Source organism: Oncorhynchus masou, unplaced genomic scaffold (genome assembly GCF_036934945.1).
Source record: "Oncorhynchus masou masou isolate Uvic2021 unplaced genomic scaffold, UVic_Omas_1.1 unplaced_scaffold_3339, whole genome shotgun sequence".
Classification (NCBI taxonomy): Eukaryota; Metazoa; Chordata; class Actinopteri; order Salmoniformes; family Salmonidae; genus Oncorhynchus; species Oncorhynchus masou.
The window spans coordinates 8185-22500 of NW_027009752.1; the positions used below are offsets into that span (position 1 = coordinate 8185).

A 14316-nucleotide genomic window follows, 5' to 3' on the forward strand; every position below is an offset into this window, starting at 1 on the left:
GGGGATGATAGGGCTCTGGTCTAAAGTAGTGCACTATATAGGGAATAGGGTTCTATAGGGCCCTGGTGTAAAGTAGTGCACTATATAGGGAATTGGGTTCTATAGGGCTCTGGTGTAAAGTAGTGCACTATATAGGGAATTGGGTTCCATTTGGGACACAGCTGTAAAATATTTTTTTCAACCCTGGGAGTAACACTCTGTCCACTGAAACGTGCGACTGCCCGTCTCAACATTATTCTCCATCTACAACTGATAATAAGTAAGTGTTTTTATACAGGATGGATGCCTCAAGTGACACTGCAAATAAAAATAGAATCATAAGGAAAAAAAGTATTGAAAACATTATCAGAGTTTAAACAGCTGCCTTGATATGAATGGTGAAGCTCTGGATGGTTCTAGAATTATAGAATCAGTTCTAGAATTATAGAATCGGTTGTAGAATGTGCAGATTCTATGTACTACTATATAGTACTATATACAGTCTGTCTGTAGGGATGGCGTAAGATTTGAAAATAAGGCAGCCATGTTTGTTGTAGCTTCCCTTCCTAGGAGTGTCATATTGGTTCTTCACCAGATAAGACTACCAGCACTAGCGAATCCAGCTCATCTTCCTCTTCAAAATCCCTCTCCATCTCTTCCTAATTGAACAGTACAAGTAGCATATATAGACTGACATTTAAACTGTTCAGATATGAACCAGTATGCCATTGATTTGGTTTCAATATGATGCATGATGGAGATGTCTTAAATTCAGCACCTGGTAGCTTGTGGATGCTACCCTTTTAGTGTTCGGACATGGCAGGCAAATGTACTGCTAAAATGTCATGTGCGTGTTATTAAGTTGTCTTGGAATGTTGTATTTTTCAGTTTGGATTCACTTTTGAAGCACTAAAACAGGATGCTACATCCTACAGCAAATGTGTGATTATGTGATTTTGTGATCGTGTGAGTTATGTGATCGTGTGATTGTGTGAGTGTGATTATGTGATTTTGTGAGTGTGATTATGTGATTGTGTGATTATGTGATTGTGTGATTGTGTGATTATGTGATTGTGTGATTGTGTGATTATGTGATCGTGTGATTTTGTGAGTGTGATTATATGATTTTGTGAGTGTGATTATGTGATTGTGTGATTTTGCGCCAGATGTCCTATGTGTTAGATGATTTCTGAATAAAACTATTGCCTTACTGAATGACACACAACATAGGAAGATATGGTTTAACTGTGTGATGTTCATTATACGTCTCACTGTCCACGTCTCACTGTCCACATCTCACTGTCCACATCTCACTGTCCACATCTCACTGTCCACGTCTCACAGTCCACGTCTCACTGTCCACATCTCACTGTCCACGTCTCACTGTCCACATCTCACTGTCCACGTCTCGCTGTCCACGTCTCGCTGACCACGTCTCACTGTCCACGTCTCACTGTCCACATCTCACTGTCCACATCTCACTGTCCACGTCTCACTGTCCACGCCTCACTGTCCACGTCTCACTGTCCACATCTCACTGTCCACGTCTCACAGTCCACGTCTCACAGTCCACGCCTCGCTGTCCACGCCTCGCTGTCCACGCCTCGCTGTCCACGCCTTGCAGTCCACGCCTCGCTGTCCACGCCTCGCTGTCCACGTCTCACAGTCCACGTCTCACTGTCCACGTCTCACTGTCCACGCCTCACAGTCCACGCCTCACAGTCCACGACCGCTGTCCCGTCTCAGACCACGTCTCGCTGTCCACGTCTCACTGTCCACGTCTCGCTGTCCACGTCTCGCAGTCCACGTCTCACTGTCCCGTCTCACAGTCCACGTCTCGCTGTCCACGTCTCACTGTCCACGTCTCGCTGTCCACGTCTCACTGTCCACGTCTCACAGTCCACGTCTCGCTGTCCACGTCTCGCTGTCCACGTCTCAGTCCACGTCTCACTGTCCACGTCTCACAGTCCACGTCTCGCTGTCCACGTCTCGCTGACCACGTCTCACTGTCCACGTCTCACTGTCCACGTCTCACAGTCCACGTCTCACTGACCACGTCTCACAGTCCACGTCTCGCTGACCACGTCTCGCTGACCACGTCTCACTGTCCACGTCTCGCTGACCACGTCTCACTGTCCACGTCTCACTGTCCACGTCTCACTGTCCACGTCTCACTGTCCACGTCTCACAGTCCACGTCTCGCTGTCCACGTCTCGCTGACCATGTCTCACAGTCCACGTCTCGCTGTCCACGTCTCGCTGACCACGTCTCACAGTCCACGTCTCGCTGTCCACGTCTCACAGTCCACGTCTCGCTGACCACGTCTCACAGACCACGTCTCGCTGTCCACGTCTCACAGACCACGTCTCGCTGTCCACGCCTCGCTGTCCACGTCTCACAGTCCACGTCTCACAGTCCACGTCTCACAGTCCACGTCTCACAGACCACGTCTCACAGACCACGTCTCGCTGTCCACGTCTCGCTGTCCACGTCTCGCTGTCCACGTCTCACAGTCCACGTCTCACAGTCCACGTCTCACAGTCCACGTCTCTCAGTCCACGTCTCACAGACCACGTCTCACAGACCACGTCCCACCAGACCATATCTTCACTCACTTGAAATATACTCATTGATGATTTCATAGGAAGGTGAAATTAAGTGGTAATGGATTGTGATTCAGATATCTTAACAATAAAAGAGATTTCCAGGTGAGGATGGCACTTTTCCCTGGACAAACGGCCGAGAGTCCAGAAGTTTTTTTCTTCCCTGACAAAACAATAAAAAAACAAACCCCATAAATATACATATTTATTTTAAGCCAGTCTGTATCTGAATTGACACACCCTTGTCCCTATATTGTACACTGCTTCTGACTAGGGCCAATAGACAAAGACCCATAGTAAACTATATAAGGGAATGAGCTTCATTCGTTCACACACAATAACATCATTAGCCCAACATCTCTACAGTAGTAGGCTGGTCTTTGCACTCCAGCCAGTCGAACGAGGAGTTCACAGTATCACTACATATCTGCTGAAACAGAGGATCGTTCTTCAGCTCTTCCAGTGTGGCGTCTTCGTACTGTTCTTGCTGTTGATTGGACGGATCGAACAGCAGGTCGGCGTCCAACGTGTTCAGGTCTGTGATGCTACTGGAGAGGTCGGAGGTCAGCCTGATGTCGTTGGTGAAGTCGGACGCCACAGCGGCGTTGAGTTCCGAGGCCACCTGACCAACCAGCTGAGAGCTAGGGTTGAGGCCTTCAGCGTGGACGTTGAGGCCTCCGTCATCTAACAGGTCTTTAACAGTGTTGTTGAAGTCTAGCTGTTGTTGTGCCTTGTCTTCTTCATCCTGTTGTTGTTGCTGCTGGGTGGTGATGGGCTGGAGGAGTTGGAACCCGGCCTGGGGAATCTGGAGCTGGGAACTCTGGAGCTGGGTGTGGGGACTCTGGAGCTGGGTGTGGGGACTCTGGAGCTGGGTGTGGGGACTCTGGAGCTGGGTGTGTGGACTCTGGAGCTGGGTGTGTGGACTCTGGAGCTGGGTGTGTGGACTCTGGAGCTGGGCCTGGGGAATGTGGAGCTGGGGTGGGGACTCTGGAGCTGGGCCTGGGGAATGTGGAGCTGGGGGTGGGGACTCTGGAGCTGGGTGTGTGGACTCTGGAGCTGGGTGTGGGGACTCTGGAGCTGGGTGTGTGGACTCTGGAGCTGGGCCTGGGGAATGTGGAGCTGGGGGTGGGGACTCTGGAGCAGGGTGTGTGGACTCTGGAGCTGGGTGTGTGGACTCTGGAGCTGGGTGTGTGGACTCTGGAGCTGGGTGTGTGGACTCTGGAGCTGGGTGTGGGGACAATGGAGCTGGGCCTGGGGAATGTGGAGCTGGGGGTGGGGACTCTGGAGCTGGGTGTGGGGACTCTGGAGCTGGGCCTGGGGAATGTGGAGCTGGGAATGAGGACTCTGGAGCTGGGCCTGGGGAGTGTGGAGCTGGGCCTGGGGAGTGTGGAGCTGGGAATGAGGACTCTGGAGCTGGGCCTGGGGAGTGTGGAGCTGGGAATGAGGACTCTGGAGCTGGGCCTGGGGAATGTGGAGCTGGGAACTCTGGAGCTGGGCCTGGGGAATGTGGAGCTGGGAATGAGGACTCTGGAGCTGGGCCTGGGGAGTGTGGAGCTGGGAACTCTGGAGCTGGGCCTGGGGAGTGTGGAGCTGGGAATGAGGACTCTGGAGCTGGGCCTGGGGAGTGTGGAGCTGGGAATGAGGACTCTGGAGCTGGGCCTGGGGTGGAGCTGGGAATGAGGACTCTGGAGCTGGGCCTGGGGAATGTGGAGCTGGGAACTCTGGAGCTGGGGACTCTGGAGCGGCCTAGCCTGGGTTTGTAGTAGCTGGGGATGGAGCTGTCCTGAGGCCTCCTGAAGCTCCTGGATCTGCTGTAGCTCCAGGTCCACATCCTCACCACCAGGGCCTGATTGTGCTTGGTTGAAGCTCATCTCCCCGCCGCCTCCTCCGGTACTGGTGAGATAACCCCCGTGTTGCTGGAGCTCGAAAGAGGCAGGGCTGGAGCTGACAGTCTGCAGCTGAGACTGGTGGACGTTCCCCCCTCCTCCTCCATCTCCTCCAATGGTGAAGCCCCCAGGGGCAGTCTGACTCTGAGACTGGTTCTCCAGCATCTGGGTGAGGTTCATGCGGGCGGTATAGTTGGAAGGGAGTTTGTTGATGCCCAGGCCCCTCACAGTGTCGTTCACGTCAGAGTCCATCTTACTCAGGAGGACGTTGGTGATCTTAGTGGCATTACTCTGCTGCTGTCCCTGGATGCCCTGCATCTCCACAACGCTCTGCATCATGATGTTTAAGGGCACCGATTGGCTGCGCTGGGCCATGCTGTGGAGGTTGCCGCCACCGATTGGCTGTTGGACAGAATGATGAGTATTTCCTGTGAGGTCATGGGGGAACTAAACTGCGAGACAACCAATCGAGTGGTAGTGCCGGCGTCGGGGGTTGTGACGGTACCGCTGAAGGTCATCTGACTCACGGCGGGGCTGACGCTGCGGCAACGGAACGCCCCGCCCCCTGATGACAAGGCTCCACCCTTGCTGTCCAAAGGGGCGGGCACAGCGAAGCTCTCGTCCTGTTTGGTCGCCGTGTTGGTGGGTGTGGTCGATACGCTGGTCAACTGCTGTTGCACCGGAGAGATGGGGGTGAGATGTCCAAAATGGCTGCCGTCCTGCTGTCTGGACTGAGCCTGGAAAGACTGGCCACTGTGGCCCGGGACAGCGAAGGCGTGCGGCTTACGGAAATGGTCATCCACTAGATCCTGGTAACTAGGCAGGAGTCCACCAAGGCTGTGGTTAGAGATGGATAACCCGGAACCTGACTCCGCTCCGACTCCTCCAGTAGCTTCAGTACCACTACTGTTGTAGCGGTTGTTGATCCACTCCAGTTTAGCCTTATCTGGGTGCGTGGCCATGGGTCTCTGCATGGGCTTGATGGGACTGGAGGAGACAGACACCACGGAGGCATCGCGGTGACCCCCTGTCATGCTGGAGTTGATAGGGGTGAAGGCAAACGGGTTCCTGCATTCCACAGGGCTGGGAGGGATGCCGCTAGAACAGTTAGACAGAGCGCTTATAGGGGTGTGTCGGCCTCCTAGAGGCCCCTCCACGGGCGTGATAGGGGCCATGCTGTGATGGCAACAGGGGCTCTCTCTGGTCAGCTCGTGCCCACCGAGAGTCATCTCCGTGGGGGTAGGGGTTGGAGTCAGGGTAGGGGTAATGCTGCTATGGGCAGACTGGTAGAAAGAGGAACTATCCCCCTGGTGGTGAGTGTTGAGGATGGGCCCCTGGGGGCCCCCAGGCTGTCCCTGGAGAGAGATATTATCCACACAGCTACTGAACAACGGCTGGAGGCCCTTCAGCTTCATTTGTTCCTCCATCTGAACCAGCTCCTCCACTATGCTGTCCTGGGTCATATCGTCATCGTTGAAGGAGAAGTAGTCCATGGTGGAGCCGTGCTGGGAGGCTGAGGAGGCAAAGTCCACCATCTCCTGGTGAAGGCCAGATAACTGATCAGAGGAGTCTGAGGTCTGGGACATGATGTTGGAGAGTTGGTGTTGGTCGGTAGAACCCAGGGCCTGCTGCTTGGCGTGGTCTGCTGCGATCTAGAACAGAATGAAATAGAACATAACTGTATTGACAATCAAAAGGAGGAGGGACAATGTTTTATTGGTATTACCCAACAAGGATGATTTCAAAAACATCAAATGACATTTTAATAAGAAATGTGTCCATTGTTATAATATTGTGGAATGACACTTTAACAAACGTTTGTAAACTCCACAAATGAAAAATAGTTAGCCTGATATACTGTACTAGAGACCCATAGAGACCCATGTACTAGAGACCCATAGAGACCCATGTACTAGAGACCCCTAGAGACCCATAGAGACCCATGTACTAGAGACCCATAGAGACCCATGTACTAGAGACCCCTAGAGACCCATAGAGACCCATGTACTAGAGACCCCTAGAGACCCATGTACTAGAGACCCTAGAGACCCCTAGAGACCCATGTACTAGAGACCCTAGAGACCCATAGAGACCCATGTACTAGAGACCCATAGAGACCCATGTACTAGAGACCCCTAGAGACCCATGTACTAGAGACCCCTAGAGACCCATGTACTAGAGACCCCTAGAGACCCATAGAGACCCATGTACTAGAGACCCCTAGAGACCCATGTACTAGAGACCCCTAGAGACCCCTAGAGACCCATGTACTAGAGACCCCTAGAGACCCATAGAGACCCATGTACTAGAGACCCATAGAGACCCATGTACTAGAGACCCCTAGAGACCCATGTACTAGAGACCCATAGAGACTCATGTACTAGAGACCCATAGAGACCCATGTACTAGAGACCCATAGAGACCCATGTACTAGAGACCCATAGAGACCCATGTACTAGAGACCCATAGAGACCCATGTACTAGAGACCCCTAGAGACCCATGTACTAGAGACCCCTAGAGACCCATGTACTAGAGACCCATAGAGACCCATAGAGACCCATGTACTAGAGCCCCATGTACTAGAGACCTATAGAGACCCATGTACTAGAGACCCATAGAGACCCATGTACTAGAGACCTATAGAGACCCATGTACTAGAGACCCTTAGAGACCCATGTACTAGAGACCCATAGAGACCCATGTACTAGAGACCCATAGAGACCCATAGAGCCCCATAGAGACCCATAGAGACCCATAGAGCCCCAAAGAGACTCATAGAGACACATAGTGGGTCATAATAAGCACTCACAGTCTGAGTGAAGGCCTGTTTCTGCAGCTCCTCCACATATCCTGCAGCTGTCTCTTCCAACATTGTGTTTTTCATGTTCCCCATCCCAGAGACAGAGTGTTGCTGTGCTCCTACTGCCATCCCAGAGACAGAGTGTTGCTGTGCTCCTACTGCCATCCCAGAGACAGAGTGTTGCTGTGCTCCTACTGCCATCCCAGAGACAGAGTGTTGCTGTGCTCCTACTGCCATCCCAGAGACAGAGTGTTGTTGTGGTCCTACTGCCATCCCAGAGACAGAGTGTTGCTGTGCTCCTACTGCCATCCCAGAGACAGAGTGTTGCTGTGCTCCTACTGCCATCCCAGAGACAGAGTGTTGCTGTGCTCCTACTGCCATCCCAGAGACAGAGTTTTGTTGTGCTCCTACTGCCATCCCAGAGACAGAGTGTTGCTGTGCTCCTACTGCCATCCCAGAGACAGAGTGTTGCTGTGCTCCTACTGCCATCCCAGAGACAGAGTGTTGCTGTGCTCCTACTGCCATCCCAGAGACAGAGTGTTGCTGTGCCCCTACTGCCATCCCAGAGCCAGAGTGTTGCTGTGCTCCTACTGCCATCCCAGAGACAGAGTGTTGCTGTGCCCCTACTGCCATCCCAGAGACAGAGTGTTGCTGTGCCCCTACTGCCATCCCAGAGACAGAGTTTTGTTGTGCTCCTACTGCCATCCCAGAGACAGAGTGTTGCTGTGCTCCTACTGCCATCCTAGAGACAGAGTGTTGCTGTGCTCCTACTGCCATCCCAGAGACAGAGTGTTGCTGTGCCCCTACTGCCATCCCAGAGACAGAGTGTTGCTGTGCTCCTACTGCCATCCCAGAGACAGAGTGTTGCTGTGCTCCTACTGCCATCCCAGAGACAGAGTGTTGCTGTGCTCCTACTGCCATCCCAGAGACAGAGTGTTGCTGTGCTCCTACTGCCATCCCAGAGACAGAGTGTTGCTGTGCTCCTACTGCCATCGCAGAGACAGAGTGTTGCTGTGCTCCTACTGCCATCCCAGAGACAGAGTGTTGCTGTGCTCCTACTGCCATCGCAGAGACAGAGTGTTGCTGTGCTCCTACTGCCATCGCAGAGACAGAGTGTTGCTGTGCTCCTACTGCCATCCCAGAGCCAGAGTGTTGCTGTGCTCCTACTGCCATCCCAGAGACAGAGTGTTGCTGTGCTCCTACTGCCATCCCAGAGACAGAGTGTTGCTGTGCCCCTACTGCCATCCCAGAGACAGAGTGTTGCTGTGCTCCTACTGCCATCCCAGAGACAGAGTGTTGCTGTGCTCCTACTGCCATCCCAGAGACAGAGTGTTGCTGTGCTCCTACTGCCATCCCAGAGACAGAGTGTTGCTGTGCTCCTACTGCCATCCCAGAGACAGAGTGTTGCTGTGCTCCTACTGCCATCCCAGAGACAGAGTGTTGCTGTGCTCCTACTGCCATCCCAGAGACAGAGTGTTGCTGTGCTCCTACTGCCATCCCAGAGACAGAGTGTTGCTGTGCTCCTACTGCCATCCCAGAGACAGAGTGTTGCTGTGCTCCTACTGCCATCCCAGAGACAGAGTGTTGCTGTGCCCCTACTGCCATCCCAGAGACAGAGTGTTGCTGTGCTCCTACTGCCATCCCAGAGACAGAGTGTTGCTGTGCTCCTACTGCCATCCCAGAGACAGAGTGTTGCTGTGCTCCTACTGCCATCCCAGAGACAGAGTGTTGCTGTGCTCCTACTGCCATCCCAGAGACAGAGTTTTGTTGTGCTCCTACTGTCCCTGCTGTGATCTGCTGTAGTAAGGCCTGTTGTTGCTGCTGCTGCTGCTCAGACACTGCGGTGGTGGTTGTACCAGAGGCTTCAGTGCTGCTGGTGTGACTGCCGACAGTGCTGAGACGTAGAGTTAGAGAGGACTGGTCTTCCTGTTTAACAAGCAGCAACGAGGAGGACTGGGGCTTCACACTGACAGTCTGCGAGGACAAGGAGGAGATCTCTGCGTTCGCGACGGGCGAGTCAGACAGCGCCAGGATCTGCGTGGGCACTAGGTGTTGTTTCACCGTCACTCGACAGGCGCTCTCGGTCGGGCCGGCGTGCTTTGTCTGGCTGGGACCCTCTTGACAGCGGCGGTAACCACTGGTTTGGGGTCAAAGGTCACACCTAAAGGTTGCTGGGAGATGAAGACACGCTTCACAGGGATCACGTGGGAGGAATCCAGACCAGGGCCGGTTCGCTTCCGGGGACTCATAGAACGTGACGCACAGGAGGAGGAGTCTCTAGCAGTCAATGGGGTAACAGCCGATAAGCCATTGGACGAGGAGGACTTTCCTCTGACGCTAGGAGTGTTCTGATTGGCCGAGGGCACAACAGTCAGATAAAAAGGACTTTCTTGGTGACAGTTGGCAGTGCTGTTGTTGTTATTGCTGTCCTGCTTGGTCTCTACCCTAATAGTCGCTGCATTGGTGGCAGAGGGGGGAGGGGAGCTAGAGGAAGGGTAGCTTTTGGTCCTGGTGGCAACTCTTTCAGGTCCTGGGGAGCATATGACCAGGAGCGAGGGTTCGCTGGACGCTCGGTACTTAGTGGCCCTCTCTGGACGATTGGACCCACCGGGGGACGTCTGTATGGTGCTCAGTTTATCAGAGTTAACGCCCGGGTCAGTGATGATGGCCTCAGGAGCCACTGTGGAGGCCGGGGCGCCAGGCCGTACTGCAGGGCATTGTGGGGTGGCTGTGGGGCCTCCCTGGCTCTGTCCCTGTTGCTGGACCTCCTCTAGGGCAGCGATGGTGGTAAAGGTGGTGGTGGTTCCCATCCCGGCCGAGGCTGAAGCTGGCCTGAGGACCATACTGTTACTGCTGGTACTGATAGTGTTGCTCTGGGTCAGGGAGATGGCGGTCATTTTGACCAGCTGGGGCTGGATCACGTGGTGGGTTTTCATGGGGCTGTTGGTGATGAGCAGGGTGGGGGGCGAACGCAGGGTGATGCCCCCCGTGGCAGAGGGCTTGGGGAGGATCTGGGGGTACCTGTGGCGTCAGGAGATGGAAATAGTTTATTAACACAAACCATATAGGGCTGGTTTCTTGGACTAAAAAAAATACTCAATGGAGAATGTTCATTGAATTAGCTTTTTAGCTACAAGGGCTATGATTGAGGGATGCTACTGTATCTAGAACCTGAAAGGGTTCTTCGGGTGTCCACATAGGAGAACCTTTTGAAGAACCTTTTTTGGTTGAAGTTAGAACCTCCAGTTAGAACCCTTTTGGTTCCAGTTAGAACCCTTTTGGTTGAAGTTAGAACCTCCAGTTAAAACCCTTTTGGTTCCAGTTAGAACCCTTTTGGTTGAAGTTAGAACCTCCAGTTAGAACCCTTTTGGTTCCAGTTAGAACCCTTTTGGTTGAAGTTAGAACCTCCAGTTAGAACCCTTTTGGTTCCAGTTAGAACCCTTGTGGGTTCCATGTAGAACCCTTTCCGCAAAGGGTTGTAAGAATATTTTGAAGATAAATACACAACGCAGAGGACGAGAGGTCAATACAGTACTAAAGGTCAAGAGGACGAGAGGTCAATACAGTACTAAAGGTCAAGAGGACGAGAGGTCAATACAGTACTAAAGGTCAAGAGGACGAGAGGTCAATACAGTACTAAAGGTCAAGAGGACAATACAGTACTAAAGGTCAAGAGGACGAGAGGTCAATACAGTATTAAAGGTCAAGAGGACGAGAGGTCAATACAGTACTAAAGGTCAAAAGGACGAGAGGTCAATACAGTACTAAAGGTCAAGAGGACGAGAGGTCAATACAGTACTAAAGGTCAAGAGGACGAGAGGTCAATACAGTACTAAAGGTCAAGAGGACGAGAGGTCAATACAGTACTAAAGGTCAAGAGGACGAGAGGTCAATACAGTACTAAAGGTCAAGAGGACGAGAGGTCAATACAGTACTAAAGGTCAAGAGGACGAGAGGTCAATACAGTACTAAAGGTCAAGAGGACGAGAGGTCAATACAGTAGTAAAGGTCAAGAGGACGAGAGGTCAATACAGTAGTAAAGGTCAAGAGGACGAGAGGTCAATACAGTACTAAAGGTCATTGGAAATAGTGTTGTTTTTTATGTAATAGGGGATTAATGATCAATGGGTCAGAGACATGGGAGGAATTTCAGTCCGGGACTCATCGCGACATGGTAAGTTCTCATTGGTATACATTGAGCCTGAAATAGGATACTTGTTATTTGGCCATTGGCCCAGTTTTATTGCAATGAATTCTAATTGGTCAACCACAGGCTAGGGTTGGGTTATAAAACTTCATCCTGTCACTTTGTTCACTGGAGATAATCACTGAAGAGAATCACTGAGAGAGAATCACTGAAGAGAATCACTGAGAGAGAATCACTGTGGAAAAAATCACTGAAGAGAATCACTGAGAGAGAATCACTGTGGAAAGAATCACTGAGGAGAGAATCACTGTGGAAAAAATCACTGAGGAGAGAATCACTGAAGAGAGTCACTGAGAGAGAATCACTGTGGAAAAAATCACTGAGGAGAGAATCACTGAAGAGAGTCACTGAGAGAGAATCACTGTGGAAAGAATCACTGAGGAGAGAATCACTGAGGAGAGAATCACTGTGGAAAGAATCACTGAGGAGAGAATCACTGAAGAGAGTCACTGAAGAGAATCACTGAAGAGAATCACTGAGAGAGAATCACTGTGGAAAGAATCACTGAGGAGATAATCACTGAGGAGAGAATCACTGTGGAAAGAATCACTGAGGAGAGAATCACTGAAGAGAATCACAGAGAGAATCACAGAGAGAATCACTGAAGAGAATCACAGAGAGAATCACTGTGGAAAAAATCACTGAGGAGAGAATCACTGAAGAGAGTCACTGAAGAGAATCACTGAAGAGAATCACTGAAGAGAATCACTGAAGAGAATCACTGAAGAGAATCACTGTGGAAAGAATCACTGAGGAGAGAATCACTGAAGAGAATCACAGAGAGAATCACTGAAGAGAATCACTGAGGACAGGGGAGAATCAATACCTACCTCTCAGCATAACATCCATGATTTGTCCTCTTTGAATAATTGTTTTTTTTCTCCCAAAAAGGAATGGGGACAGCTGAGAAACCCTTCTGGAACCCTTTTTACTAAGAGTGTAGGGTGGGCTTAATCTGTGTCCGGAAAACCGTCCAATAGTGTATCTAAAGTATTCTGTAGAAATAAAATCTATTATTATGATAAATGGTGATGATGATGATGATGATGATTCTCATTATTACCTGTGCCTAGCCAGGCGGTCTCCCACGGGGCTGGCTGAGATGTTCTGGGGCGTTTTAGGGGACTGTCTGTGGGCCAGAGACTGGGTGTGGGTGACCACCTGGAAGTTAACCGTTGGCATGACCTTCCCCTCGGCGGACCCCACCGGGCTAGGGGATGTCATCAGCTGCCTGCTCCTCTGGACCTGCCGGGAGAAACACACAGTGGGACCATGTTAGACAACGGCCGCTTGTAATGCCAAGGGTCAGGGGTTCGATTCCCGAGGCCACCCATACGTAAAATGTATTCAGTGTGACTGTAAGCATCTGGTAAAAGATCAAAATTACTTTTTATTATTACTGGTGAAGGAGGAAGTAACACTCCTAAGGCATAGAATATGGGCCCAAGGTCATGTAGATCTGAGCCCAAGGCCATGTAGATCTGGGTCCAAGGTCATGTAGATCTGGGCCCGAGGTCATGTAGAGCTGGGCCCGAGGTCATGTAGAGCTGGCCCCGAGGTCATGTAGATCTGGGCCCAAGGTCATGTAGATCTGGGTCCAAGGTCATGTAGATCTGGGCCCAAGGCCATGTAGATCTGGGCCCAAGGTCATGTAGAGCTGGGCCCGAGGTCATGTAGAGCTGGGCACAAGGTCATGTAGATCTGGGCCCAAGGTCTTGTAGATCTGGGCCCAAGGTCATGTAGATCTGGGCCCAAGGCCATGTAGATCTGGGCCCAAGGTCATGAAGAGCCGGGCCCAAGGTCATGTAGAGCTGGGCCCAAGGTCATGTAGATCTGGGCCCAAGGTCATGTAGATCTGGGCCACTATTCAGAAAACCTCTCAGAGTAGGAGTGCAGATCTAGGATCAGTTTAGCCTTTTATATCATAATAAATAAGAGGACAGATCCCGCTCAGCCCAGTCAAAACTGTTCGCTGCTCTGGCCCCCCAATGGTGGAACAAACTCCCTCACGACGCCAGGACAGCGGAGTCAATCACCACCTTCCGGAGACACCTGAAACCCCACCTCTTCAAGGAATACCTAGGATAGGATAAGTAATCCTTCTCACCCCCCCCTTAATGATTTAGATGCATTATTGTAAAGTGGCTGTTCCACTGGATGTCAGAAGGTGAATTCACCAATTTGTAAGTCGCTCTGGATAAGAGCGTCTGCTAAATGACGTAAATGTAAATGTAATCCTAGACCAGCACTCCTACTCTGAGACGCTTGATACATACTGCCCCGGTCTCAGAGGAGGAATGCAGATCTAGGATCAGTTTTGCCTGGAGCCCTTTACACTCTTACCCTTACAGGGGTTGAAAATGGCAGATACATACAGCACAGGACAAGAAATTGCCCCTATCTCCCGCTAATTGATACATTTTTGCTACTTTTTTTGTTGTCTAAATGAGGGAAATGCTGTAAATTAAGAGGACTCAATGAGACGTTGAGGATTGTAATAAATATTGCTTTGACGTCAAATCAAGCAGAGCCAAACATCCGTGAATCCAAATGTGCACTTCACATTTTCCATATCGTAAAACTCATATCATACACTGTGTCAACGTTGATGATCACTATGTCAGATGTACAGTTACAAGATGACATGACGTCACATCCTGCAGGGCTCGACACTAACGCCCGCGGCAAGTATAACATTTATTACGTTGTCCGGAACGGACATGTAAAAAAAAAATACCTAGGCAAAAAAAATCACAATATCAAACAATAACTCTGATCAGAATGTGATCAGAATAAGATCAGTGTCCTCCGGGTGTGATGTGTTGCACACTGTCCTCCCA

At 51.2% G+C, this 14316-nt stretch overlaps 1 protein-coding gene and 1 pseudogene across 1 annotated transcript; one reads left to right on the forward strand and one right to left on the reverse strand.

Moving 5' to 3' along the window:
* Window positions 1-1323: 1323 nt before the first annotated feature.
* Window positions 1324-2297, forward strand: LOC135534388 (putative proline-rich protein 21; the record flags this gene model as incomplete). Its single annotated transcript, XM_064961405.1, has 1 exon — window positions 1324-2297. A coding segment is annotated over one exon (974 nt), but the record flags the coding sequence as incomplete, so codon positions are not given.
* Window positions 2298-2795: 498 nt separating this feature from the next.
* LOC135534387 (DNA-binding protein RFX7-like) overlaps window positions 2796-14316 on the reverse strand; it is a 23317-nt pseudogene continuing 11796 nt past the window's right edge.